Below are 27798 nucleotides of genomic sequence, written 5' to 3'. Positions count from 1 at the left end.
TCTGTCAGTTTGTATGTGACAGCGCCGGCATGCCATATGCTCAGACAACTTTCAAGGATAGTTCCTGAAAGCTGGGAATGTAACTCAATGAAACACTTTCTATGAGCCTACGATGCTGCTGCGGAGGGGTTCAGGGCTCACAACAGTTTTCAGAATGGTCTTCTTCCTTGCCAACTGCCGCCTCCTGCCTTACGGGTGCTGATTCTTTCTCAGCAAGCCACCTCGATGATTTCTGTACATTAAGATGTTTACTGGATTTTTTTTTGTCATAAGAGTATGACTAAGAAAAATTATTGTAGTGCACCACATCCTTTTCTCATACCCTCCGAGTATTTCTTTTGCCACTGATGGAGGCTACCAGGCCAATAAAGCGATAGAACTAGGAAGGGCCTAGGAACTACGAAGAAACAGCCAAAGAGGATGGTTGGCTGCAGTTTGACTCCTCTTTGTGACAAATTAAGTAATAAAAATAGGTTTTATATGCTAACGAGATGCTACCTACCTGCCTGCCTACCTACCTATCTCTGTCTGTCTGGGTTGCATCCCATCAGTATATAAAATCTAGCTATTTTTATAACTGTGTGTGTGTGTGTGTGTGTGTGTGTGTGCGTGCGTGCGTGCGTGCGTGCGTGCGTGCGTGCGTGCGTGCGTGCGTGCGTGCGTGCGTGCGTGCGTGCGTGTGTGTGTGTGTGTGTGTGTGTGTGTGTGTGTGTGTGTGTGTGTGTGTGTGTGTGTGTGTGTGTGTGTGTGTGTGTGTGTGTGTGTGTGTGTGTGTGTGTGTGTGTGTGTGTGTGTGTGTGTGTGTGTGTGAGAGAGAGAGAGAGAGAGAGAGAGAAAGAAGCCAACAGCCACAGACACCAAAGAGCAGATTTTTTAAATTTGTGGTGTTGATCAATAGAGATTATTAGTGAATATTTTATTGCTTAAAGATAATTGATTAGAAAAGCAGTATATGTGTGTGTGTGTGTGCATGTGTGTGAAGCCAACAGTCACCGAAACCAAGGTGCACAGGGGAATGTTTCCACTTTTTTAAATTTGTAGTGCTGATCAATGAGAGAATAATACTTCGATTAATCTGTGGCTTAAAGAAAATTGCCAGCAAAACAGCAGAAAAAACAGCCATGCCGCCAGTGGGATCCGAACCCACGACCTCGAGGATCCGAATATCGCATCTGCTACTCTACCAACTAAGCTACAGCGATGGCTGTACAATCTGCTGCTCTCGTCGGTATTTATGTTTGGCGTGAAAGCAAACCTTGAGAGTGTTCACCAGCGCCATCAGAGTGTTCAGCCATATACATATATACACGGACATTAAAAAAATGCAACCAGCATCACAAATGTCAAATGTACAATTTTTATAAGCACTTCATGCCAAAAGTCTGACATAAGGAGCACATACATTTAAACAAGTCTCATAGATATGTAGCAGTTGGACATTAGAAAGCATACACTACATATGCATCTGGCTGAATGTTGACTTGTTTTATTGCTGGTCTGTTATCGTTCCAGAAAGCTAACTAATATGCCAAGGCTTTCATACCAATGAACCTCATATCATTTGTCTCATGCACCCAAAAAGAAACTTGCAATCTGTAAACAAAGCTGTATTTAGCGTTCAAAATTAATGCGAGTCATACAAAATAGCTACACCTTGTTTGTTTTTAGTGTCCATACAGTAATCGTGGTGTTAACAGGTGATCGTAGGTGAATCTGTTTGATCATAAGCAGCACAGAATGAGCTCAAATAGCTACAAAATTCTCCCAATAATAACATCAATGACAGACACTTCATCAGTACATATGAGGGCACTTTTTTTTGAGATATGAGTGAAGGTCCTCTGAAGAGGGTGGTGCAAACAAAGTGTGTATTGCTTGTCCATTGGTGTGCTCCTTGATTCTAAGCATGGGTGTGGCGTGTGCATGTGCACACAAATAAATGTTACTTCAAAGTACAAATGCATAGACAGTTGTTAAGTGGGTCATTGGTGTATTGAAAATACTTTTTCCAAGCCCCCGCTTAACATAATGAATGTCCAGCTGCAGCACCTATTTCGCATGAATTCTGCATCATCTAGATGGACGTTTTGCAGCTCACACTATGCAATTCAATTATAAATGGACAAATGTGGATGTCCAATTCATGTGCTTGAGTCTTACATGCTCAATAAATAGTGTTAGACTAGGAAACCGAAAAAGAATAGATAGGGAATCATACTGAAGCTGTACGGTTTAGACAGACGGCATTATTTAGATTACCTCGTAATTTGCTATGCAAGCAGTTTTATGCAGCTTATTTTCATCGCACCAGACCTTTACTGGTAAAAGTAATTGGGCAACCCCATCTGGTAGTATTTGGTATCTCCTGGCTTCAATGCTGCAAGAAGGCCATTTCCCCATAATTATCATCATCACTATCAAGCCACTGTGGCCAAGAATCAAACTTAGATATGCTCAGTAGCAGTGTGCCTTGGGCACTCCAAACTAATGTTTAATGTGAGGTTTGTTTTTAATAAAAAACTTTTGTTAGCCCTAATAATTACAGTGCACAACAATATTTTCAATCCAAAAAATTCTGAGGGCACTTTCTGGTTTATAATAACGATATAGTCGGAGATCTGAAATCTAACGTTAGACTTTATGCCGACAACTGTGTCATGTATCGTTCCGTGAAATGGCTTACCAATATGTCTGCTTTGCATGGCGACTAGTCCAGTCATATCGCCTTAGTTACCATGAAAGCTTAACGTCTCCTCCACATTTTCCAGCGAAATTTTAAGCAGTCTCCGTCATGACTGAAAGCAAACTCATATTTGACTAGCATTAGGCCTATTTTAAAATATGCATGCGTAATCTGGGATCCATACGCAAAAAACCTCATAGCTAAAATAGAACATGTCTAGAAATAGTCAGCACGGTTTGTAACCTGAAATTATAGTTTTACAGTTACAGGATCAAAAATATATGAACGACTGGGTTGGAAAACACTCTCATCGTGCAGGAAAATACCAAGATTAAAATTCCTCCACATTGTATACAGGAACAAAACAGGTATTGACAAAACAGCGTACATAAAGGAGCCACATTACGTCTCCTCTATGCAAGACAATGCTAACAAAATTGGATCTTATCAGTGCTGTACTAATGTGTTTAAATATTCATTTCTTCCTAACATGATTAATGACTGGAACCAGCTCCCGAATAAAGTGATGGATGCGCCTGATATTGAAAATTCTAATGAGAGCCTTATTCATTGAGTTTTTCTGAGTTTTTTTAATCATATTTTAGCCTATACTACAGTATGAGCTATCCTCATGTATTTCCTTTCTACTATTCCTACATTGTTATTGCACTCTTTGTATGTTTTCCAGTAATTTTGATTTTAGTGTTGGTCGTTGTTAACTGATGTATTCATGTGCATTTTGGCAAACTTTCTGCCATTGTGTGACCCCCATGTACTAAACCCCCTACAATAATTGCCTTCTGGCAATGTAGGTTATAAGTAAATAAATAAATAACTCTGCTTAGGTGGAGAAACCCATGTGTTTTGAGGAAAGGAAACATTAATGTGATGTGTTTTGAGGAAAGGAAAGAAAGAAAAGGTTGCAGTAGCTCTCAGATCTCCACATCTCAGTGGACACCTCAACCCTGTGAAAGCATGTGTTTTAAGGAAAGGAAATGTTTTTGACACAATCATGATGTAATGTTCAAAGAAAGAGGAAGAAGATATTTATTTTGCTACTAAGGTCTGGTTCGGTACCTCATGTGGGTGAGTAGAGCGTGGAGGTCCACAGGTTATGTGTGGCACCCAGCACATGGGTTATGAGCTATGGCCGAAGTGCTGAGCATTGCGCAGTATGTACAGCTTTAAATCAGTAAGGTAAAGTAACGCCTGCGATAGGATATAACTTTCTGCATCTCGCTGCTGTAAGAGAAATCGATGAACTGACAAGTGCTTATGGTTAGATTAACGCTGCTGCGTCACAAGGATTTGCCACTGAGAGCCTTCAAAAATGCAGTCGGGCATAAAGTGAACTACTAAGTGAGGGCAGTAGCTCTCAGATCTCGGCATCTCAGTAGATACCTCAACCCCATGAAAGCATGTGTTTTGAAGAAAGGAAACATTTTTGAGGAAAGAAAAGGACACAGTAGCTCTCAGATCTCGAGATCTCGGTGGACACCTCAGTAGCCCTGAGATCTCGACATCTTTTATATTTTGCTTCTACATTTTGCGGACACCTTTATGCCAACATATCCTTAGTAATGCTTTCGCATTAAAATAAAAAGAGCAGAATTAATTTTTACTTTCACTGAAAAATACAAAGGCCTGATTAGCCTAAACAATACATGTAAACTGTTTTGAGTAAACAACAAATATTTCCAAGTAACCTTTAACCATGCAGCTTCTCAAGTTCAGCTCACTGCAACGATACCCCCAAGTTCATTTCCATTAATGTAATGTCATACGCTTAATGCAGCATAGCATTTACTTTTAGTGTAGTACCATGTTTTCATGACACGCATCAAACACTGCTCTATAACCTTAGAAAGTGGGATCTCCCATTGTACAGCATCATCTGAATTATATTCCTTCAGGGGCATGCAGTAGCTAAACTGCTTCTGCAGTTTTTGAAGAACACTGGCCTTCTGGGCAGTGACAGGAGTTGCAGTCCTTTTTTTTTACTGTGAAAGCAATGAAGCAGCAATTCCCAGCGTAAATATTGTAAGGCCGATCCCATCTTCATCTTAACACCACCACAATGAAGTTGCTCATTGACTGTAAACATGGTGAAATCAATGCAATTATATCATTCGGTAATAAAGAGCAACTTACAGTTGTACCTCTTTGGGGGGCAGCTGTGAGGAAATATTTTTAGACAAGCCTACCACATCATTAAAGCCTAATGAAAAATTAGGGCTGCATAATCTGACTGCCTCCATTTCACAACATAAAATGTAAGTTGACTTTCACAAATACATATACCTTACTATCTTATGGAGAAAAACTTTTTTTGCCTGTACATAAGATGAATAGTATAAGAACTTCAAACTCGGCCTATGCCAGACAAATTTCACCGTAAACCTGCACTGGGTCAGTAGTTCACTGTTTGGAAATGCCAAACAGAGCAAGTGAAATGCAAAGCGAGAGAGATGGCACTCATTCTACTAACTGGTGATGGGGATTTAGTCAACTGTATTTACCACAGCCATGAATTTAACTAGGTAAAAGTCATTAGAAGACGTTCTTTTGTGTCACTGAGAAAGCATGATGTCTGAGTGCTCCTGGCATGTAGTTGAATGACCATCTATGCAGTGTTCAAAAAGTGGCATGCTGAACATCTGAATAGCCCCACAGCTGCATGTTGTGCATCGATGGCAAGCTGCTTGTTTCACCATCAGGACTGAAGACTTCCTCATAGAGCAATCAAAGGCCAATTCTAAAGTTGTTTTTGTCAACCAAATTGTTCTGTGAAAACAAATTCCAGCAAGGTGCAGGAATTTATTTCAAAAACCTAAAAATCACTCTCTTGCCAGTATATTGGTCATTACAAGAGTAATAAAAATGAAAAAAAAATGAAAAAAAATGTTCTTTTAAATTAAATGCATATGAAAGAGAGCCCATAGCCAATTTAGGCATATTTTTGTTTTCTTTTGCACTGATGCCCTGTAAATGCACTGTTATCAAGTTAGGCAACAAGTTTTTGAAAAAGAAAAAAGAAGTCAATCAAAGAGCACAACAGAGCGAGGACATTTTTGCAGCATTGATACACGGAAAAGAAAGAAACAAAAGCCAAAACCATGACAAACCTTAGGAACCAGAAGAGGCATATTTTAATAACCACTGCATTCCAATTTTTATCCTTTACTTTGCAACACTGCTCAAAATGCGCTTGGCACTTTCATGCCACAGTTTCTTCTGCAACCACATGAATTCTTGCCTTATAGCGGTCTGTTATTCTATGAAATGCAACAACCTGCAGTGAGCCAGAGAGCAGCGCTTAAATGGTTTTTTGTAACCTGCCTTACAGCAATGTTCAGCTATAAGCAAACACTGAGTGATGAATAGAAGTGTAGTGAAAATGGTAAGAAATGATAATTACTCTATATGCAAACATGGCCACCATTTGTGCATTATGTCACTAATTCAGGGTAATGTTTTACACTTAACAGCGTGACATGGAGAGTAACTGCTTAAAAGCTATAACTATTTTTGGATAACTGCACTTTGTCAGGACATAACTGGATAACCTAGTTGCCTAAAAATTTGTTGCCTCAGTGGTAGTGTATGTAGACAGACTTACACTGTAGTTCACAAGTAATTTCCTGCTCAGATAGTTAGGATAAAGCTATGTTCCAAAAAGGGTTGCCATCTTGCAGTCTGTTTTGGGAGGAATTCCTCCCAAAACAGACTACACGGCAGGCACAGCAATTATTTGAGAATGTTGGCACTCCACTGCAGAGTAAAAATGTGCTATTAAATAAAGAGAACTTTGAAACTTCAATAGCATTTAGGCAGATTGGAAACAAAGAACTTAAGCTGTACTCGGGGACCTTTGTCAAAGGATGAAATCTGACATAACCAGATTTTTACACCCCAAGCAAATTCCACATTCCACGAAAGTGAGGTTAAGCTCAATTTTCACCCAAAAAGCCAGCCAGCTTCTTGAAATTAATATTTCCAGAGCATATAGCTGAACGTACTACATGAAAAATAACAGCTATCATGAATCAATCCAGAAAAGTATTCTAGGTTAATTGTTGGTGTTGGTCTTTTATGCCCACTGCTTGAGGGGCTCTGAAAGGGGCCCTCATTAAAGGTGCAGTATTCCTGGAATGTTACAGGACATCACTTCACGAATATCCTCCCGCAAGAATTTTTTTAATACGTTTTGTAGAAGCTGAGTTATCTGGAGACAAAATTTGAATTTCAGCGTCTTCGCACCTCTTCCTCTCCTCTCACCATTTTTTGTACACTCAAAGGTTGGTGTTCCGCCACCGGCCCCACCCTCGACAATGTAGGGATTCCCCAGGGGGCAGAGCTTCCCGACCGATCAGGGCAACGCTACTCACTGGCCGCAGCCATGGTAGCTGCGTGATACCTGAAAGAATCCAACCAATAGTCATCTCTAAACAGAACTACACAGAGACATGCAATGGAGGAGGGTTCAAGAATGAAAAAGTTGCCGGAAAAGACTTGCCAACTTGCGCGGTTGTGGGTTCTCTGCTGCGTGTGAAAGTATATTATATGGCTCAGGTGTTAGTGATGAGAGAATGTAGTCATTGAGTGAGTTAATGTACTCTCCTCACAAGGTGTTTCAGAGCCCCTTTAAAGTGTAGTTTCACTCCCAGATAGGGATATAAGGTATGCATAATAAATGAGCGTGGAAACAGATACTTACATGACGTGTTACTGGTATTGTTGTAAAGTGGTATTCCATACTAGCTAATGCTGCTTTAATATTGTACAGCATTTCATATGGTACCTATGACACAGAAGGAATGATTTCACACCTGTGGTACATGCAAAGACCCCAGTAGACTTAATGAGGACATGGTAATGCACTCCTAGATTGGAGGAAATAAAAGAAAAACATGATATGGTAGGCATTTCTGTGATGCAACCGATCTTTTATGGCTTTTGTGAAATTATTTTTTTGCAAAGCAAGTGCTTTTGGTTAGTTACTTTCCTTGTTTAAAACAGTCGAATGAAACTTGTACAGTTGGGATGATTGTAAAAAAAAAAAACAGTTTGTAATCTAGATTCAACAAAGAAATAGCACCTTATATTCGATTCCCCACCCCCCATCTAAGTAAAAAACCTGACAACAAAGGGGCCTGCCTACACTAGGTTATTTACATCAGGCCAGTATTGGAAGGGTAAACTACGTACCTGCATGACAATTATCACAAAACACCATGTCAGCAGTGCCCTTTTCTCAAATCCTGTCCTCGAGAGATCAGGGCCTCTTCCACTCAATTTAATTCTAGTTTCCAATGAGTATTGTTAATTATTCACAGTATTTGTGATTTAATAGGTGCAAAATGCTGCTGTTTTTGCAAAACCAGTCTCAAGAGTACAGGTGCTGATGCAGTGAAAACTATTTTTAATAATAGAACACGTAAGGAAAGCCTTAAAAGCCATGGAAAGATGAGCAACAGATGAAGATGACTCCAAATCTGCAAAATGTTATGGGAAATACTTTGCCTGAAAAGCTTTCAACCCTGTACACACATTGCCTCATTACCTCATGCGTAAAGGAGATATAAAAGAATGATAACATAAATACTTAAAGAGGGTATGTATTGACATGAGGAACACCACTTCATTTTAGTGTCTCTTGCCTACAAGACTCGCATGAACATAATTGCTAATAGAATCAGAGCAACACCAGACTTCAGTCAACAAATGCAACAGGCTGGTTTTGAGAAAGGGCTCTTCAAAGTAACATTTATGTCACCATATAAAGTTGAGATAAAAGTGTGGAAAATAAAAACCCCTATATATAGCCTGCACAGATTATAAAAAAGCACTTTGAGTTAAAACACCCACAGTTGCATAGAAATTGCGTAAATAGGACATTGAGGAAGAATACATAAATATGCTAGAAAATACCTACACTGAGCGCACCGTACTGCAGTCCCCTCTTAAATGTGTGAAAAAATTCCAGACAGAATAGATGTCAGGCAGGGAAGCACATTATACCATCTTGTGCCCACAAGTGTTCATGCGGTAGGCTGGAAAGAACTAGGTATAGCAGTAAATGGGGAATACCTCAACAGCCCTTCATATATGGATGACACTGTCCTGTTAAGTTTTGTGATGACAACCTTGTTTTCCACTGTTGCGAAATACGGGGCAGCTGTCCCATCAAGCTGCTCACCTTGTAAGCTTTTCTGTGGCTGCTCTTTTCCTTACCTCGTAGGTAAGAAAAAAAAACTTATAAAGTCATCAGCAACATGGACAGGATACCTAAGTAACAGAGGGATTCTATATAGATTTGTACAGTAGCCAGAATAATAGACAGTGGCAGAGGAGGGACAAAAATTCCAGGGGTAATGAAAAAAGCCTTACAAGCACTGCAGAAGGGAAGAGCAGCTGAACAGGATCAAGTAAGAGCAGGTCTATTGAATAATGGTGGAGACATTGTGCTAGAAAAGCTTAGAACTTTGTGTACACATTGCTCCATTATCTCAGGTGCGCTAGAAGCATGAAAGAATGCTAACATAACACTAATCCACAAGAAAGGAGACATCACAGACCCCAAAATTATAGACAAATGAAATTACTGTCCTTTGCTCACACGATACTGCCAAAGTGATCGCCAGTAGGACCAGAGCAATTTTCAACATTAGTCAAACAAGAGAAAGCCATTGCAAACATAATGGAAAATATGTACAATGGCTGCATAGCATCCCTAGTTCTCTACGGGAGGAGCAAGATAATACCGATTGGAAAGTGTGTCGGGCAGGGGACACATCCTCCCCATCATTATTCACTACATTCTTACAAAAGGTATTCACAGGAATTAATTGGGAAGGACTAGGTACACCGTACAAGAACTAGGAACAAGAAAAGAACTAAAGACGAAAACCTTGGTAACCTATGATCTCCTTGCTGTATTGCCTTGTTAAAGGAGCCCCGAAACACATTTTCAGTGCATTGTTTTCCCTGTTGGTTGCATAGAGTGAGTTATAGTGATGCTATTAGCCTTGGTCGTACCGCGTATACTGCGGTTTTTAATATTTTAATTAGCTCGCAAAAGCAAATTCATGGTGCTGACGGTGTCACCATACAGTGGTGGTTTTTAGCAGCGGATATGACATCACTTAGTGGGAGCTTGATGATTGGACAAAGAGTAAATATACTGCAAATTGTGTTAATAACTAGGGATACGTTTTGTCAAGTTTTTGTGTTTTATATTACATTATGAAATCCACTTGTTTGCCTTAGATAAAAGCGCTGTAAAGCAAGTAAAACAAAAATACACCACCAGAGACTCCGGCTACATTTTGCATCGAAGGACTTTGCGACTCTGTAAACATCCTACGACCTAGCACTCAACACTTATGGCTACTCTCTATATATCTGAGAGAGGCTTTGCGGAATCAATCCGATCGAGACATTGCACCCTATAAGCGTTCGTTTCAGTCACAAGGAAGGATGCGTTCGTTTCACATTAAGCAGACAGTGCGCATCGTCAGCTTGTGCAGCATCACCGGGCGGTGGCGCCAGATGGCGCCACGCTCCCGTCAATAGCGCGCGCTCCTTGCTCGCCGAGACCAACCAGTGCACTAGGAGCGACGGGCGATGGTAGGTGAGAAGCAGTAGCTGTACACGCTATGCTAAATGTGTCTGATATCTTGCGAGGCCGTCACACCATCGCAGTATCTCGCGCTCGAGTTCGGATCCATAAGCAAGGGAACGTCATTTATCAGTTTTCCCTTCTGCGCCGTCGACGTGACGACGAAGCATCACTGGGTTAGCTGGGCGTTCACATGGTTGTTGTAACCTTGCAAACGGCGCTGCCAGCTTTGGCGTGAACGAGTTACAGAGAACAGGCAACCATGGAGTGCAAACTTCCGCCATGTGCTCAGATAGGCTGTTTTGATTGGTCGCATTAAGTGTCGTCGTGGGGAGTGAAATAGGAAAGGGAAGCTGCGCGAAAATCGAGTTTAGGGCAGCTTTTTGTTTGCTTGTATTTTGAAATTTCTTCATTGAATACCTCCCGTTCCTATGCATCGATTCACGTAATTCTTTTTGAGTCAGCACCTGTGTGACATAAAGAATCCATTTGAAGTGCAACCGGCATCCGTTCAAACAGTGTTTTGCAGCCCCTTTAAAGGACTATAGACACTTAATTTTATTGCGTGTTTTCTTCTTTCAAATGATGCATTAGACATTAGAATACATGGATCACCACGTGGTATTTTCCTATGACTGCTGAATAATTTAGAATTGAATTTCTATTTTCATGCTATTTTGGTTCCAGTTTCATCAACTGAACAATGGCTATGACATGTAGTTGAACTACCTGTCATATATTGCAGTTGGTAATGGATTCCTAAATTATTAATCTTTTCTAGTGAACGTTCAGACACTAGCAAGTGTCCCGTGATGTATGTGTGTGTGTGTGTGCGTGTGCGGGGGGGAGGGAGGGATTGAAGTGATCGCCAGTAGGATCAGAACAATTTTCGACATTTGTCAAACAAAGAAACAAGCCGATCTCCAGGAAGGACTTTTGGCAATGGACCATATTCATGCAGTTAATATAGCCTTAACATAGTTTTAACTCACTACAGGACTTGAACCAACCTGGTTCAAGAGCTATAATTATAAAAAAAAAACGATAGATCAGAAGTTATATTGCCATTTTTTCATGCCTCATGTAACCTGAAGTTCAATGACATGTCACAGCCATCGTTTGGTTGATGAAACCGAAACCGCGTCAAGATGAAATGCAGTTATAAATTATCTAGCAGCCGTAGGCGAATATCACAGGGTTCTTTATGCATACCAACGTCTAATGCATCATATGAAAGAAGAAAGCACACAAGCAAAAATTTGGTGTCTGTAGTCCTTTAGGTTATTCAGGGGATGCACTGCTATGCATTCTTGAGGACCTAATGAAATGCAATGATAGGATTAAAAATTACTACAAAGAAAACTAACGTTCAACGTTCTGCAAAGGAAGCAATAGTATACATTAGGTAGTGAGCTGTTGGAAGTATTAAAGAAATATGTCATCTCAGCTAAGTAGTAACAACAGATCCAGACCATGAGAAGAAATTACCAGGTGAATAAGAATGGGTTGGACTGCATTTGGCAGGCACTCCAAAGTTATGGATACCAGCCTGCCGATATCACTCAAAATAAGAATATATAACAGTTATATACTGCCAGTACTCCTAAATTATTCATCTTTTCTGGCGAACGCCCCCCCCCCCCCCCCCCCCTGCACACACACACACACACATGCACATGACAGGACACTTGCCGTCTGAAAGTCCACTAGAAAAGATTAATAATTTAGGAATCCATTACCAACTCACCCAGTGTGCATTAACCAAATTTCTGTCAGTACTCAACGGAGATGAAATCTGGAGGCTAATGAAAAAAACAAAAAATTAAGTGAGGTCAGCACACGGTGCTTTGGAAAGGAAAGTGATAGAGGTAACCTTGAGCAACAAAAAGAGCAGCATAGATCAGAAAGAAAACTCAAGTTAATGATACTTTAACAAAAATTATGAGAAAAAAATGGACTTGGGTAGGTATTATGTAAAGCAGCAAACAGGTAGCCAATGGTCTCTTAAGGTAAAAGTGGATTTGAAGAGAAGAAAGATGTAGCCCAGCCCAGCGGAAGGTCAAGCGATGAGATGAGATTACCAAAGGTTTGCTGGGCTGCCATGGCTAGCACAATACAGGGATACCTAGAAGAGAGGTCATCGTTCTGCAGTGGATATAATCTGGCTGACGATGACAACTGAGGAGTTCAGCTGGCAAAGTACATTGAGGGCTTAAAGTTTAATGTGAGTTAAGAAAACTGTTCAAAAGTTAAACGTTTGACTTTTCAAATGTTCAACAGCCTGCAGAAGGTACAGGTGCAGACAAAAGTAAACAGAGCAAGCTATTGTCTTCTAACATTTTTCACATCTTGGCCAACTGAAACAGCATGTGCATGCTGGTAGTGGGCACTAGTGTGCGTTCTCAGGGACTAACAATGTTTCTTTATTTCCAACAGGGAAGGTGTGAGTGCACTTAGGACGAAATAGCATGCTCCGTTTGCTTATGTCCGCACCTGTACACCAGTTCACTAAGAAGCACGTCAACGTCAAGTAGTTGCGGCAGATCCTATGAAAAAGATTGGCATGAGAATAAGACTGGGTTAAAGTGTATTTACACACCCTCCCCAAATTATTAACAGCAGCGTACAAACATTCCTCGGAGGGCAAGTAAATAACCAATGCATCCTGCCGGTACTCACTGATGCAGCCGAAGTTAGGAGGCTAATGAAAAAGCTTGAAATGAGACTAGGAACAGCATAGCAGGCGATGAAAATGAAAAAAAAAAATTGACAGGTCAACCATTAAATCTGATGCAAGAAAACTGCAACAGAAGTTGGATTTGCCCCCAGTGATTGCTTTTACTCTAATTAATGCTTTATTATATGCTTTCACTCTAATGAATGGTTTTGCTCTGCATGGCCATGGTGGGAAGCTATAATTGATTATAGAACCCTAATGAAAAACCCAGTGTATGGCTGCCTTTGCTAATAAACAAATGTAGCCACTGCAACAATAGCTAATTGTGCATGCAGGGTGCTGCACTTATTTGTACGAGTTCCTCAGGACCACAATTTCCATATATTTGCAAAGGTGCTGTGCGCATGCATAGCACCAGAAATAAGTCTCTTAGCTGCTCTTTCTTCATACAACCTGCCTATCTTTCCATTGCAGGGTGGGCCACAAAAAAAAAAATGCACTGATCCTAACAGGTGCTTTGGAACAATGCAATATGTCAAGGAAAAAAACAGGAGCTAGGTTACTAAATCTGCACCACCATATAAGGAAATGGATATTGTCTTCATCTAAAACAGCCCTAACATTAAGTCAACTATCACGAGGTTGACAGCCTTAGTGAAAAATCAGCAGAGGTGCCCAACTGTAATATCTTGGTGTGAAAAAACAAAGGGTGTCTAGTGAACTGCTAATGAAATGCCTACAATGACAGTAATGCACTGTCATTTACTAAGGTCATGATGCCACAATGTTACGTTGCAAACACAACATTTCACATATCATACACTAGTTGTTTGTGCACGATTGTGATGCGTCCAATGTATTTTCTTTGCTGCTTTCAGACAGTGAAAAAATGCAGCTGTCAACTGTGCAAGTTCCAAGCCACGGTGTGTTCAACCCAGCATTTCAGAGCTGAGGCAGCTTTTAAAAGGTTTTCTCTTGTTTGCACACTGTCACAAACTATGAATGGGACAACATTTATTTATTGGTTGTAACACTAAACAGGTTTGCTAATCTAGCAAATAATAGTGACGTCAGTCAGCTCAAATCACACCAGCAGACACAGCTGTATGAACATGTTGCGGAATGAATAGAAACGTACGACATTGTGCCTTTACACACAAACACAAAAAAGGGCCTGTGCAAGGAACACTCAACCTTGCATTCTCGTTTCATGGCTAAATGATTCCACAAATGCAATCTGTATGTGCGCTGAGACTAAACAGGAAACATGTGCCAAAGACATGCGCAGGAAGAAGGTTTTAATTCACATGCCACAAAGCAGATGCATCAATGAGACTTCCCTACTCCAGGTACCAGTTTTTCAACTCGTTTTGATGACGCAATTGTACGAAATATATACAACTGCTCCATTTAAGCAGCTTGTTTGTATCGTCTATTTACGCTCAACAATAAAGTTCGAAACATAAAAAAAGCTCACTTTCATCCGGCTTGTCTCGTGTTTGCTTAAACGCCTACAACACGGCTACTTCACTCTAACGCCGCAAAAGGTGGAAATATAGCAATTCATGCACAAGTTGTCGAGCGCAACACTAACAAAATTTTGAGGCTACTTAGGCTTGCCACACTCAAGTAAGTCTTTCGCTTCGTTGATCTTCGCAGCCAGGTAAGGTGACCCTCCACGATCAGGATGATTAAGCAGCATGATCCTCTTGTGCGCTTCTTTCAGCTTGGATTTGCTCGCAGAAGGGCTCACGCCAAGGATGAGACCAGCTTCTCGTTTGCTCATCTTCGGTTCAAATCCGCCTCTGTAGTACTTTGACCCAGCGAACGAGTCGGCCGTCGGCAGGTTCTTTAAACTTTCTTGCAAGGTCTTCGACCACCCTCGTGAAGAGCGTAGCAGAGCACGGCCTGTGAAGCCCACGGCAGCCAGAGCCAGGCCGGCGACTATAATACTCGATGACATGGCAGAAAAAGACCTCTCTTCTCTAGTTCTGCATGCGTGTGAAAATGACGATATCAAAAGTATTAGGCCACAATAATTGTTTGGCCATCAGCCTGCACGTTACCAGTTCTGCAGCAACAGCAGCATGCGAAGCGAACTTCTACCCACTTACGTGAACAATCAAGGTGGTGCTGATGGATGGATAATAATAGAGTTACCCTTGTATCGGACAGTAGCTTGCGCCATCTAGCCTATGGCTAATAACGTTGGGCAGTGGTGCGGCCAAGCCAAAACATGTTTAAAAAGAAAACAAGTATAATTTAAGTTGGAAAAGGAAATAGAAATAAAACTATAAGTTGAAAAAGAAAAGAGAAAGAAACAGACAAAGATGAGCAGAGCAACCACATAGTGGATCAAGCTGTGTGTCCTCACACAATTTCTTGCAAAAAAATTGTTCGGTTTATCGGGGTTTAACTTCCAAAAGGAGGCCGTAGTGAACGGCTCCGGAAATTTCGACCATCTGGGGCTCTTTAACGTGCACTGACATCGCACAGTACATGGAGAATTTCGCCTCTATCGAAATTTGACCGCCGCGGACGGGATCGAAACCCAGTCTTCGGGTCAGCAGCCGTGCGCCATAACCACTACACTGCCCACATCTTCGGGCTCAAATTTGACTGGGGTGGCATTTGGCGGTCAGTTTTGTTTTATATTACTTCTGGGTGGGATACTTGCCTGATTCGAAAATATCCATCGTCTGCGGTGACGGCAGTCCAAAACTGTAATAGCGTAGCTGGACAGCCGTCCGGTAAATACGGCAACGCGTTCCTGTTGCCAGGCTTACCTAGCCGCATTTGCTGTACGGTAGCAGCTGCCGTAGTTGCCGTGTTTACAAAACAAGCACAAGGGACGAGGAAACAATATTCTTGTACACTGTAATTTCGGAACACCGTCACCGCAGACCGAATCAGGCAGGTATGCCTCCCAGACGTCATATATAAAAAAAATTGATCGCTAAATTTGAGCCCGATGAAGCGGCCGGTGCGGACGAGATAATTTTTTTTTTTCGACTTTTTCTGACCGACGCAACAGTCAGTAGAACGAGCCTGTGCGGCTGTCTCCGCGGTGGCCTTGGATTATACGAAAAAGCGGCAGTATTATCGACAATAGCTGTTTCTCTCTCTATCGAAATATCTCGTTAATTCAACCCAAAACGTCGCATCCGTTTTGAAAAAACGTCTCGTCCGGCAGTTTTTTTTCTTTTTTGCTGTTTGAGCCATGTTTGAGCCAAGCCGAGCATCGCACTATAGCCGGTCGGCGAAAAGGGTGCGCGACTGTGTTGCACGTGAGTAATTTGTTCTTTTTACCTTTGTTGTGCACGTACTGACTGATGGCCTGTTATCTTACACTCGGCATTCCGTTGTCAACTTCCTTGCGCCTGAATATTTTGTGTTAGCAGATAACCCAGGACTAGCACTGAACCCGCTTGCCCGGAAGGAAAGACTCATCTGTTTTATCATAAGTTCTGCTCAAAAGCTCTGTCCAGGTCTACGGAAAAGAGCAAGCGCTGAGCGTGTTTTTATATCTTTTGTCAGCCTAGCCCAACGTAACTAATGGTCATGTAAAACACGCATATTTACCAGCTTTTGCGTGCTCCCGAAACAAGGCAGGAAACTTTTGACAACAGTCCAGTTGAACCACGACTGGCTTTATTACTGATAAAGCCTGTAATGAGTTGAACAAACCGTTTGTGCGATGAGTTTTATACGCGGTCCAATTTTTTGTGGCCCCGCGGCTGGGAAAGTCAGTAGAGTGTTGACTTAATGCTGCACTTTACAATTGTGTGCTCCTGTTACAATTCGCTTTCTAAAACAGGTGCAAAAATAGCGGCGAGATAAGCGATTACACTTTGGTGTCTGCAGAGCGAAACATGTTCTTCTTTTAAATTCATATTTATTTTAGAAAACAGCACTTGAAAAACTGGCAGGCAGTTTTCTGGTATGCACGGGCCTTCCCGATTCCTGCTTCGAGTCCAGCGTTTGCTTGCTGGCGCAGAGGCTGAACAAATGGGTCTTTAAAATGCTGAGGCAGCAAAGGCTTTAAGGTGCCACAAGGTGAGCCCTCCACCTTCTGTGAGAATTTTAAAATGAGTGCTGTACGTGCCATCAGTATCGAACATCGGTTTTACGTGGGGAAGGTGTTTGGACCCAGGTGGCAAACTAGCATGGAGCGCATGAAGCAACTGGAAAAGCAAGCTTCCTTTTAAGGCCTCTAATATTAAGACCTTTTTACAGCTGATGCTGTAAAGAGGCCTTAAAGAGATGAACATAGTGGACAATGTGCTTGATGTCCTTTGACTATTTGGAAACTTCTGAGGTGCATAAAGCTCACAAGGCACTGTTGTAGTGTGTGACAGGTCATTGTGGTGATATTAGAAGACAGTACTGCACAATGGGACAGAGAAAAGGAGCACACAGGACGAGCGCTCATCCTGTGTGCTCCTTTTCTTTGTCCCGTTGTGCTGCGCTATGGCTTCTAATATGTTATAGCAACAAGCCCAAACTACCACTTTGTTAAGATTGTGGTCATGATAGGTTTCTTTGATTTGGCTGCACTCTCTGCACTAGCTCTTGTTGGGGACGAGCGGTCCTTGAGTGAGCTGACTCTTTCAGCGCCGCAGGTCCCCTCTCCGAATGACGTTGTCGGACTTGGTTATGAAGGAAACTGTACAGGGGGTTTATTTTACATATTTTAGAAGATTTTGGAACCCATTGTAGGGTGATGGGGGAAGGTCGGAGGATCTGAGATCTGAGGATGATCGAGGAACCCTTTCTCACGGCACTCGTCGTCCGGTTTAAAAAGGGTCCGGTCCCTAGGATTCCCCAGGTTCGAGGAGGTCTTCGCCAGGTTGGGCGTGGCCTAACTTGCGTTGTCGTACACACACACACCACTTCACATAGGGACACGCCCCCGTCACATGCCTCGCCGGAGAGAGAGGGTGCCACTGGACAATCGCCCCCCACCAGAGAGAGCATTGTCTTCGCATCCGAACGACAGTTCTCACGCTGCCAAGTCGGACACTTCTTCCGGGAAGTCCGAATGGGCGAGGCGCCGGCGAGCAGGCACAGTTGAAGGGGTGAGTCACCCCTGCTCGGTTCTGGCGGTCGCTAACTGCCTCCGTGCCGCACGGTCGATCTTCCGGGAACATTGTTGTTTACAAACGGCAGTGGAATCCTCCGTCTCGAATCCAATAAACCACGCGAGGACCGGCCGTGGGAACCAAGATGCCTATCGCCGTGCAGTGACCCCGGTTGCAGGTGTCCGGGCCGAATACGCAGCTGAATCAGACCACCGGCTGTCGCCAGAAACCTTACACTCTGTGAAGTTCCGCGGTGATGCCGGCAGCGTCAATTCAGACAGTTCAAATGCAGCTTGGCACTGGCCGCTTCCAAAACGAATGGTCGAGTGCAGGCCCGATTGTCTGATAGCCTTGTTGTCACGAAATTGCAACCAACTGCATGCCGCCGACACTAACGACCACCGAAATCCTGAAACACTTGGAAGAATTTTCAAGCAGCAAATCGCAATGAATTTTTACCATCAACCTGTTCTAGGAAATCATCGTTTCACAGAAAAAAAATGAAAAAAAAAGTTGCATGTATACACACAGGCGACTTACGAATTAGCGCTGAAATGCTGCCCATGCGACTCGACTTGACCACTTAGGCTTTCATTATGACGCCTCAAACAGTCACTCACCTCCTCCATGTGTAGGTCGAAGAAGCAGAGAAGCTATGGCACGTGTTATTTAATGAAGTGATGAATGTTATTTGCTGAAAGGTTTTGGTTTATGGGGGTTTAACGTCCCAAAGCGACTCAGGCTATGAGGGACGTCGTAGTGAAGGGCTCCGGAAATTTTGACCACCTGGTGTTCTTTAAAGGGACACTGAGGAGAACTCTATCATAATTTTTTTTTGTTAGCAAATTTTGATAGTTCGGCATTTCATGACTTTGTTGCCGCTTGACCGGGTGCGAAAGATGCAGTTGTTGCAAAGAAATTTTGATTAGAAGATGAAAAAGTTTTTCCCGCCGCTCTGATTCAAACTCAGGGAACTCTTATGACACCACGGCAACTCTTATGACGTCTCAGAACGGAGTGACGTGAAACGTGACGTAAACGCAGACTCCGTGATTTCTGACGGCTAGCGGTGCTGTGCGCAAACCTTCCTTTGCCAGCCTCAGAGATTCGTAGCTTCCATGAGGTAAGGAAAATTCCGCCAAGGTGGCGCCTCTTGTCCTAGGAAGTCATCACGCTTGTACTTGCGATATTGGCCTGTGGCGGCGACACCTGTATTTTGGTTCTTGCTATTTTCTACATTACAAGAGCTTTGTTTTCAGTAAAAGTGGCGTTTTTGTGATCAGGAGCTGCTATTCTATCGATACAAGCCAACTTCAATTTCTCCTCAGTGTCCCTTTAAGGGAGCATAGACACCTGACTTTTGAGTGCCTTGTTTCTTCTTTTTAATGTAATGACGCCACTGCGGTGGCTCAGTGGTTATGGGGCTCGGCTGCTGACCCTGCTCATTATAAAGAAGCTGATTATAAAGGCTGCTGATTATAAAGAAGAAAATATGCCAGCAAAATTAGGTCTCTATGCTCTCTTATCAGGCACTGACATAGCACAGTACATGGCCCCCTAGAATTTTGATGGAGGCAAAATTCTAGAGGCCCGTGTACTGTGATGTCAGTGCATGGTAAAAAACCCCAAGTGGTCGAAATTTCCAGAGCCCTTCACTACGGCGTCCCTCATAGCCTCAGTCACTTTGGGACGTTAAACCCCAATAAACCATACACCTTTCAACAAAGAACTGTCATCATTTCATTAAATAACTAGTGCCATACCGTCTCCGCTTCTTCGACCTGCACATGGGCACCACCGTATTGCTGCACCGCAGCTGCGCTTCCATTTCGGCGAGTGCAAGCCAGCCTAGAACTCGTTGTGCACTTCTTGAACTAGTGCAGAAAGTGCAGCCAAATGGAAGAGACCTTATGATTATGTGGCTATTTCCTTTGCATTGGGTGGGCGACAGTTTTTGTCCCAGCTATTACATAGAATGAAGAAACAAAAAAGAAACGTGGAAACATTCACTATTAATACAACAGCTTTCACCTCCAGACCCCAAATGATCAAAGCCTGCCTGTATAGTGAACAAAGCAGCTAGGCTGTGACGGATCTGGCAAATTACAATTTTGAAAGTGGGCCTCCTGCTGTGAAACTGGCAACGTTTGTGCCCCTAGAGACAAGCAGTGGCGAGAGGTGAGAAGCCACAGACGAATGTAGGTAGGACAGGTAGTTGAACGAGGAAGTAGTTCCCATAATTGAAGAATACATGGAAAGACAAGGACGAGACATGTTTATGTTCTTCCTTCTGTGTTTGTCATTTTGTTTTCAAAATTTGTAGTTTCACAATTTGTAGTTTTCACAAGTTATAGTTTCACTTTTTGAAGAAAATGGGGAGGGGGGTTGTTCTTCATCTTGGGACATGCAGCCCAAAAGACAGAGCACAGGAGTGATTCACACAACATTAGTGTTTGCGTTTTGTTCCTACTGTTCTGTGTACTTGCACCCCTTGCCCCCAAATGAGGCATTGACATGATCTTACATGGTGCTATGCTGGTAAAGGATGTGTGCTGCATGCATATGGGTATGTGGCATTCAGATTCAATCACCAACACAGGCTCCTAGTGCAGTAGGAATTATGGGAGCAAAAAAAACCTCAAGGATGTAGATGAATAGTTTAGCTCTTCAGATTGCCTTTTCTGAAAAATTCTGTGGCAGGAGGTTTTAATACATGTCAGCCCACCCCTCATGTAATACTCCATTGTGGGCCTCTGAGGTACAAATAAATAAAAAAAGTAGTGCCCTTTCAAACAGTATAATTTGCAACATTGGTGCAAGATTTTCGGTGGCCCCTTCAGGGAGTGTTTGCCCAGAGCTTGTAGTGATTGCTTAATGGCACTGGGTCCCAAGAACCAGACATTTAACCAATTGCCCTTGTGCCTCTTGATTTACCATAGCTGTGAACAGTAATGAACTGGATGTATTGCCGAAGGGAACCGAGGTCATCTACTTGAGAGTGGTAAGAATTTTGGGTTGGTTAGAGTGCATAGATGGCTTAACATCATCTTCCATAGCTTAATAGATGTGGCATTGTTGGCATGTGTGATTAAAAATTTGTTTCGATGTGTGTGGCTGGTGAGCTGTCAGCTCGGGCATGACAAAGTTGTAAGCTCAACCAGAAGTACCTGTGCTGTTTGAGCTCAGGGCAAGAGCTTTGAGCGAGGCCACTGCACTACGTCCTTGTTGTACATTTGGCTTTCGTGGTGCTCCAACTTCCTCCTTCCCCCACCTTTGTTAGGAATGTCGCCATGGGACCGAGTGAAAGTGGTGTGGTGTAATTAGAGCAGTGGCATGGCTATAAGGTCCATCCGAACAGTACTGCGTAAGGCTTGTTTGCTGGATTAGCTCCGCAGTCAGAACTGAGGTAAGTTATGAGTGGGCCACTGTGGAAAAAGAGAGTCGAACAGCGGAAAACATGCCACGAATGGTGGAGAGCTGTAGTTTGGAGGCAACCTTTGATGCCTGTGTTGCCATTGTGGTCAAAGTTATCTATGAGATCATCAAGGGCAGCACCTGTTCAGAATGCATCGCATAGCAATAGATCACAACTTCAATTTTATAGTTGGCTTATGGGCCTTACTGCAGGAGGTGTATGAATCCGTTCAGATTTCACATTGAGGCGCATCAAATTCAGCAACCTTAGTACTCACAGGTACAGTAAAACCTCGTTAAGGCTTACCTCGTGACACTGCGGAAAAACTATGTGCAAAGCGGCAATATAGTCACGAAGACGACGAAGCTGGCAGTGGTGCGGGAACGGAAAGGTCGCATTATAGGCGAGCGGCATTAAAATCATCTCACTGCCATCATTCATCGCCGCTTATTATTCGGCTGGTCGCCACGTAACATTTGGTGCGAGATGCGGGATATCACCCCCTCCTGGTCCTGGAGCTTCGGAGTCCTCCGCCTGCCGTGATCGTCGGCCGTGTGCACCTGGTTCGCCCCCCACCCGGCTGTGCCCCAGCCCGCCGGACCTGAACCAACCTCGCCGCTCACCCCAGCTCCGTCCTCCACCCTAACCACAAGACATGTTGGCATGACTACGCTGCGGTGACCCAAGACGCCGCTCACACGTGAGGACATCGCCCCCTTACCCATGCCATTCGGTGCGTCCAAGGGCTTCGGCCGTCGGCTCTTGGGGACCTGTGACCCGGAAGCTTCGTGGACCAGGATTCATTCACACATATCTTTCATCGTGGTGGCCAACACTTCCCCCCATGCCATTTCTGTTGTACCGTCCTCTGAACCCATCTCCACTGACCATGTCTCTCCATCAGTGTCTTCTTCTATTCACTATCGGGACGATCGCTCGGCACCCCCAGGTAGTGTCACGAAAATTACGAAGCTGGCAGTGGTGCGGGAACAGAAAGGTCGCTCTATAGGTGAGCGGCCATTAAAGTCATCTCACTGGCATCGTTCATCGCCGCTTATTATTCGGCTGGTCGCTACGTAACAATATGGCCGAACTGAAAGCAGCCTGAGTATATCTGTTGACCTGGTAAAAGATGATACTCGAAGCATTTCAAAGAATGCGCAGGTGAAACCTTTTAATCATATGGCTACTAGCGCAGCCTCGAAGGCATATAAGCCAGGTCCCGGGTCCCAGCTGCTTTATTAATAATGTGCGGGTGAAACCTTTTAATCACATAGCTACGAGTGCAGCCTCGAAGGCATGTAAGCCAGGTCCCGTGTCCAGCTGTCTATTAGGCCGTATTTGAGTGAACAAGCAAGTGTCTAGCACGCATGCAGTTTTTTCCAACAGTATGGGTTTGGCTGTCTTCAGCTTCCATGTAGGCGCTACTTTCATTGGATGGTGTTTTGCCAGTGATGGAAGCTACAGTGTCAATACCAAACTGCTGGAGAAGTCTTGGACTGCAGTGTCTAATGCATACCAGTCATGCAAAAAAATGAGTCTCCGCAATGCCTCCTCTGCAACAAAATACCTCCTGTAGTCCTGTAAACAGGAGGTATTTAGGAATACCTGCTTTATTTCGAGGCCTGGATTGGGAACAGTTGGGAATAAGAGTTAATGGAGAACACTTTAGTAATCTGCGATTCACAGGTGATATCGCTAAGTCACTCAGGAGATGAACTGCAAAGCAAGATCAATGAGCAGAATGGTGGGTCTAAAGAATTAAAGGACTATAGACACCTAACTTTCGGGTGCTTGTTTTTTGTTTGTAATGATGCGTAAGGCATTGTTATACATGGATTACCACCTGGTATTCTCCTATAACCACTAAATAATTTATAATCGCATTTCTTTCTCGTGCTGTTTTGGTCTCAGTTTCAACAGCCGAATGAGAACTGTAACGCCGTGTGCCTACAGGTCACGTGAGGCATGAAAAAACTGCAATATAATCGCTGCTTCCACATTAGTTGTCATTCCGGCTCTTGAGGTAGGCTGGCTTCAGCACTGCAGTAAATTATAACGATGAAGCAGCGATTATATTGGCGTTTTTCCATGCCTCATGTGACTCAAAAGCACTCTTTGACGTCGCCGTCATGGTTTGGCTGTTGAAACCGAAACAGCATGACAGAAAAAATTATAAATTATTTTGCGGTCGTGAGCAAATATTACATGGTGATTCATGCGTAGTAGTATTTTCCACATCACTGTAGAGAAGAAAACATGCCACCAAAGTTACGTGCCTATACTCCTTTAACATGAAGAACACCAAATGAAAAATGCTCTTGGCCATTCTCTCCATGCAAATGCTGTGTGGTGTATAATATTGTTACGTGGTGGCCGGCCAAAGAGTGATGTGCGATGAACGATTGTAGAGATATGATTTGCATGGAGGGAATGGCCGAGTGCTCTGTACCGCACCACTGCCAGCTTTGTCATCTTAGTCACAATATTCCTTTTTCTTATGAACATTGTCACTTGTAGGAAACTGGGTGGTGTATCATCGTTTGCGTAAGAACTTAAGGACATTGACAAGTTCCCTAGGCAGCCGCTGACCACACACACCATACATGGCAAAATTACTTTAGAAAAGTAATTAAAATTCACTACTAATTACTTTCCTAGAAATCTCACAGGATTAAATTACATTACAAATTACTGCTCTCAAAAAGTAATGACGTGACACTACAATTACATGCCTTAAGTAATGAAAATTACTTCTTAGTTTTGATGCTAAAATGTTGTGCATTTGTCATAGTTTGTGCAAAATTTTTAGCTTTTTGTTTGCACTGCCACTGAGCTTGAAAATGGGCGTTGGAAATTTTGCCCCTCTTTAGTCAATTTGAACAGCCACTTTGCTGATGTAGATGGTCTTTTTCATATCGTTCTTCAATCAGAAGTAGATCATTCAATGTGTAATATGGTCCCACCATCCTGATTTTGAAGAATTTGTCATCCGCGTAAACAGCGGGAGTACATTGACTGCTTATCCACGCATCATCCCAGAAGTGCACAGGGGCACAGAGAAGCTGCCAATTCTGCTGATGTTCAATTAATTTGTTTTGGAGGCAAGTTGGTGGAAATAAATTGCACGTCGCTGGGACGCTGTTGCCTGTGCGGCCCTTGAGTTAGAAATAGGGCCTGAAATGAGGCCACAAAAAGCCGACAACTCACGACCAACTTTCTTAAACATGTCAGTCGAGACTTCTTGTCAGTGCGGCGACGTTAAAGTACTTGCTTAAGCACTCGCAGTGCATCTGTGCGAAGGTGCCATGTGGCATGCCTTGGTCATGGAGCTCTTCTGGTGGCCATGCAGTGCGTTTGTATGTGAGACCATATGCAGTGCAGGAAGATGCGTAGCGCTCCTGTGACTGATGTGCAGACTCTTCACAAAGGCAGTGCTGATGCTGCACGCACATCACCTCTCGTCTACGTGCACCGCTTCCCTGGGGTGCTGGCTATTACTGGTTGTGCGCTTTTAAGGCAAAAGCCTTAAGTGGCACATTAACATCGATACCCGGCGTCTTCGTCGATGTCCAGGAAAAGTGGTCCACAACCCCCAATTGATGACATCATCAGCAAAGAGAAAAATTTCTTCCGATGGTGCAGAGAATTGAACCAAGGGCCTTCAGATTGCGAGGCGATCGCGCAACCCATGGGCCACAAAACTGCATTGCTTCGTGGCCAGTAATGATTCATTTAATGTATGTGTTGCCCTATGACTGTATGCTAATCAGTAGGTGTGTCACTAGAAAGGAAGGTAACAATATAAATTAAAAGGTGAATGTTTTTCTCCTTCAAAGCATGGAAGTAGTCTCTAGTGCCCTCCGTAATTTATTCTTGCTTTGAGAGTCGCCACGGTGGCTCATTGGTTATATGGTGCTCGGCTGCTGACCCGAAAGACTCTGGTTTGATCCTAGCCGCAGCAGTCTCATTTCGGTAGAGGTGAAATGCTATAGTCCCGTGTACTGTGTGACGTCAGTGCACGTTAAAGAACCCCAGGTGGTAAAAATTCCCGGAAGCCTTCACTATGTCGTCCCTCATAGCCCGAGTCGCTTGCTTAGGGACATTAAAGGGACACTGAGGAGAAATTGAAGTTGGCTTGTATCGATAGAATAGCAGCTCCTGATCACAAAAACGCCACTCTTACTGAAAACAAAGCTCTTGTAATGTAGAAAATAGCAAGAACTAAAATACAGGTGTCGCCGCCACAGGCTAATATCGCAAGTACAAGCGTGATGACTTCCTAGGACAAGAGGCGCCACCTTGGAGGAATTTTCCTTACTTCATGGAAACCACGAATCTCTGAGGCTAGCAAAGGAAGGTTGTGCACCGCACCGCTAGCCGTCAGAAATCACGGAGTCTGCGTTTACGTCACGTATCACGTCACTCCGTTCTGTGACGTCATAAGAGTTCTCCGTGTCGTCATAAGAGTTCTCGAGTTTGAATCAGAGTGGCGGGAAAAACTTTCTCAACTTCGAATCCAAATTTCTTTGAAATAAATGCATCTTTCGCGCCCGGACAAGCGGCAACAAAGCCATGAAATGCCGAAGTATCAGATTTTGCTAACAAAAAAAAAATGATAGAGTTCTCCTCAGTGCCCCTTTAAACCCCCATAAACTGCATCATTGCTTTGTATATGCTCATCTCCACAAACGCGAGGCCAAAGCATGGCAGATATGAAGAGAAGCATAGACTCGGTATGCAGCAAAAGTAATATCGCTAGTAATTAATTACTTTTCCGTGAAATCACTGCTTGAAAGTAATGAATTACATTAGAAATTATCAAGAAAACTAATTTAATTACTGTAATTTCATTACAGTAATTTAATTGCTGGCTAGTCTGCCACACATTGATTTCAAGGTGATTGCACACTGCTTTTCAATGAATGCGAAATCCTGACATGATAGCTTCTGCAAATGGTATTAGACAAGGCCTTTTGCATTTTTAAGGCAAAGGTTTGTGCCATCTTTCCTTTTATTTTTTTGTCTCGCCACCCCTCCCCCCCCCCATTTTTTTTTTTATTTTATGAATGCAATGTTTTAGCAACAAGCTTGAATTAGCACCTACGAAAAAAATTTTTGCTGGTCTGCACGTGATTGTCTGTATGTCCAGGCTTTGCGCCATTTCCTAGTTCCTGGAATTTATTGGCACTTTCACTTCATTAGAACTTTTGTGAATGTTCTGGCACAAATTTTGAAAAGTTCCTTTTCTAGTGCCTGCAAGTTGTTTCCATTTTTTTTTTTTTCCCCCCGTGGGGCTGAAGTTTCATGGCACGTCCAGTCCGTCAACTATTTCTTAGCGTTTTCAGATACTTTGTCCCGTTATACTTGTGCATTGTGGAAGAGCCGCAGCCGCTCTTAAGATGCCCTGTCTCCTTGCCTTTGTGCAGAGCAGCAGCAGCGTCTTCTCCGCAGTGCTCAGGTGCATTTGGGCAAAGCATCCAAATATATATTTTTGGTTTTGTGAAACTGCAGATTACACGAACCAAGAACAGAACATCAAGGTCCTATTGTTCTTTGAAGGGCTGTAATGGTTTTAAAGGGTGTCTAGCAACCTAGAATTGTCAGAGAAATTTCGTTTACCTGAAAAAATTGGAGAATTATGAGGGATAGCATCAGGAAAGTGACCAAGTCTGGGAAAAGGACGGACTGAAGTTAACGCAGGGGTCTGGCGCGAGTTTTAATGGCACTGTGAGTGTCCAGCACACGGTCCGTTTTGATTGGCATGGCATATTTTTGCTTCTGACGAGTATTAGGCATGGCAGCCTGTCTGTTTTAGCTGTCTTTTTCTTGTCTTCAATTAAGTGAGCATTGTATATACAGGTTGCCACACTCATTAAATTTGGGCTGGTGCATATGAATAGACACAGCTACGTTCAAAAGTATTTTCTGTGGAATAAGCCATAGTCATAGTAATGTGCAGAATTCATGCACTTTCAGTATGCTGATGCGAGGTGCCACGCCACCCTAGCGTGGCATCAAAATTGATCTGTAAATCTTGCTCGCAGGCCTCGTCAATCTTGTAGGCTATTGCAGAAACAAACAAATAGAGGCTAGTTTCTCTGTGGTTCGAACTGTGATGACGAGGTCATCAAAAACTGTTACTTTTTGTGGAAATCGCTTGGTGCTTGTCCCGTGGCATTGCTGCTATCGAAAGGGATGCCAGAGTGTGCCTTCATTGGAAAGGTAGTAAAAGGCAGTGCTTCTCACTGACGAGCAAACCTACCTTTGTCAGCCCTCTTGTTCAAGGGTTCCTTCTTGAAAGCCTGAAATATTCTTTTG

At 43.1% G+C, this 27798-nt stretch overlaps 1 protein-coding gene across 3 annotated transcripts in view; it reads left to right on the top strand.

The window, feature by feature from the left end:
- Window positions 1-14457, top strand: part of LOC144114995 (ileal sodium/bile acid cotransporter-like) — a 120280-nt gene extending 105823 nt beyond the window's left edge. For all 3 annotated transcript variants that reach the window (XM_077649091.1, XM_077649090.1, XM_077649092.1), the window contains one exon: window positions 13860-14457. In XM_077649091.1, the coding sequence (XP_077505217.1) occupies window positions 13860-13933 (74 nt within the window). In that variant the 3' untranslated portion in view covers window positions 13934-14457. The remainder of the gene's footprint in view (window positions 1-13859) is intronic.
- Window positions 14458-27798: the final 13341 nt, after the last annotated feature.

This window comes from Amblyomma americanum, chromosome 1, assembly GCF_052857255.1.
Source record: "Amblyomma americanum isolate KBUSLIRL-KWMA chromosome 1, ASM5285725v1, whole genome shotgun sequence".
NCBI lineage: Eukaryota > Metazoa > Arthropoda > Arachnida > Ixodida > Ixodidae > Amblyomma > Amblyomma americanum.
Note: the sequence above shows the minus strand (reverse complement) of the source record. Positions and strands in the feature narration are given on the sequence as shown.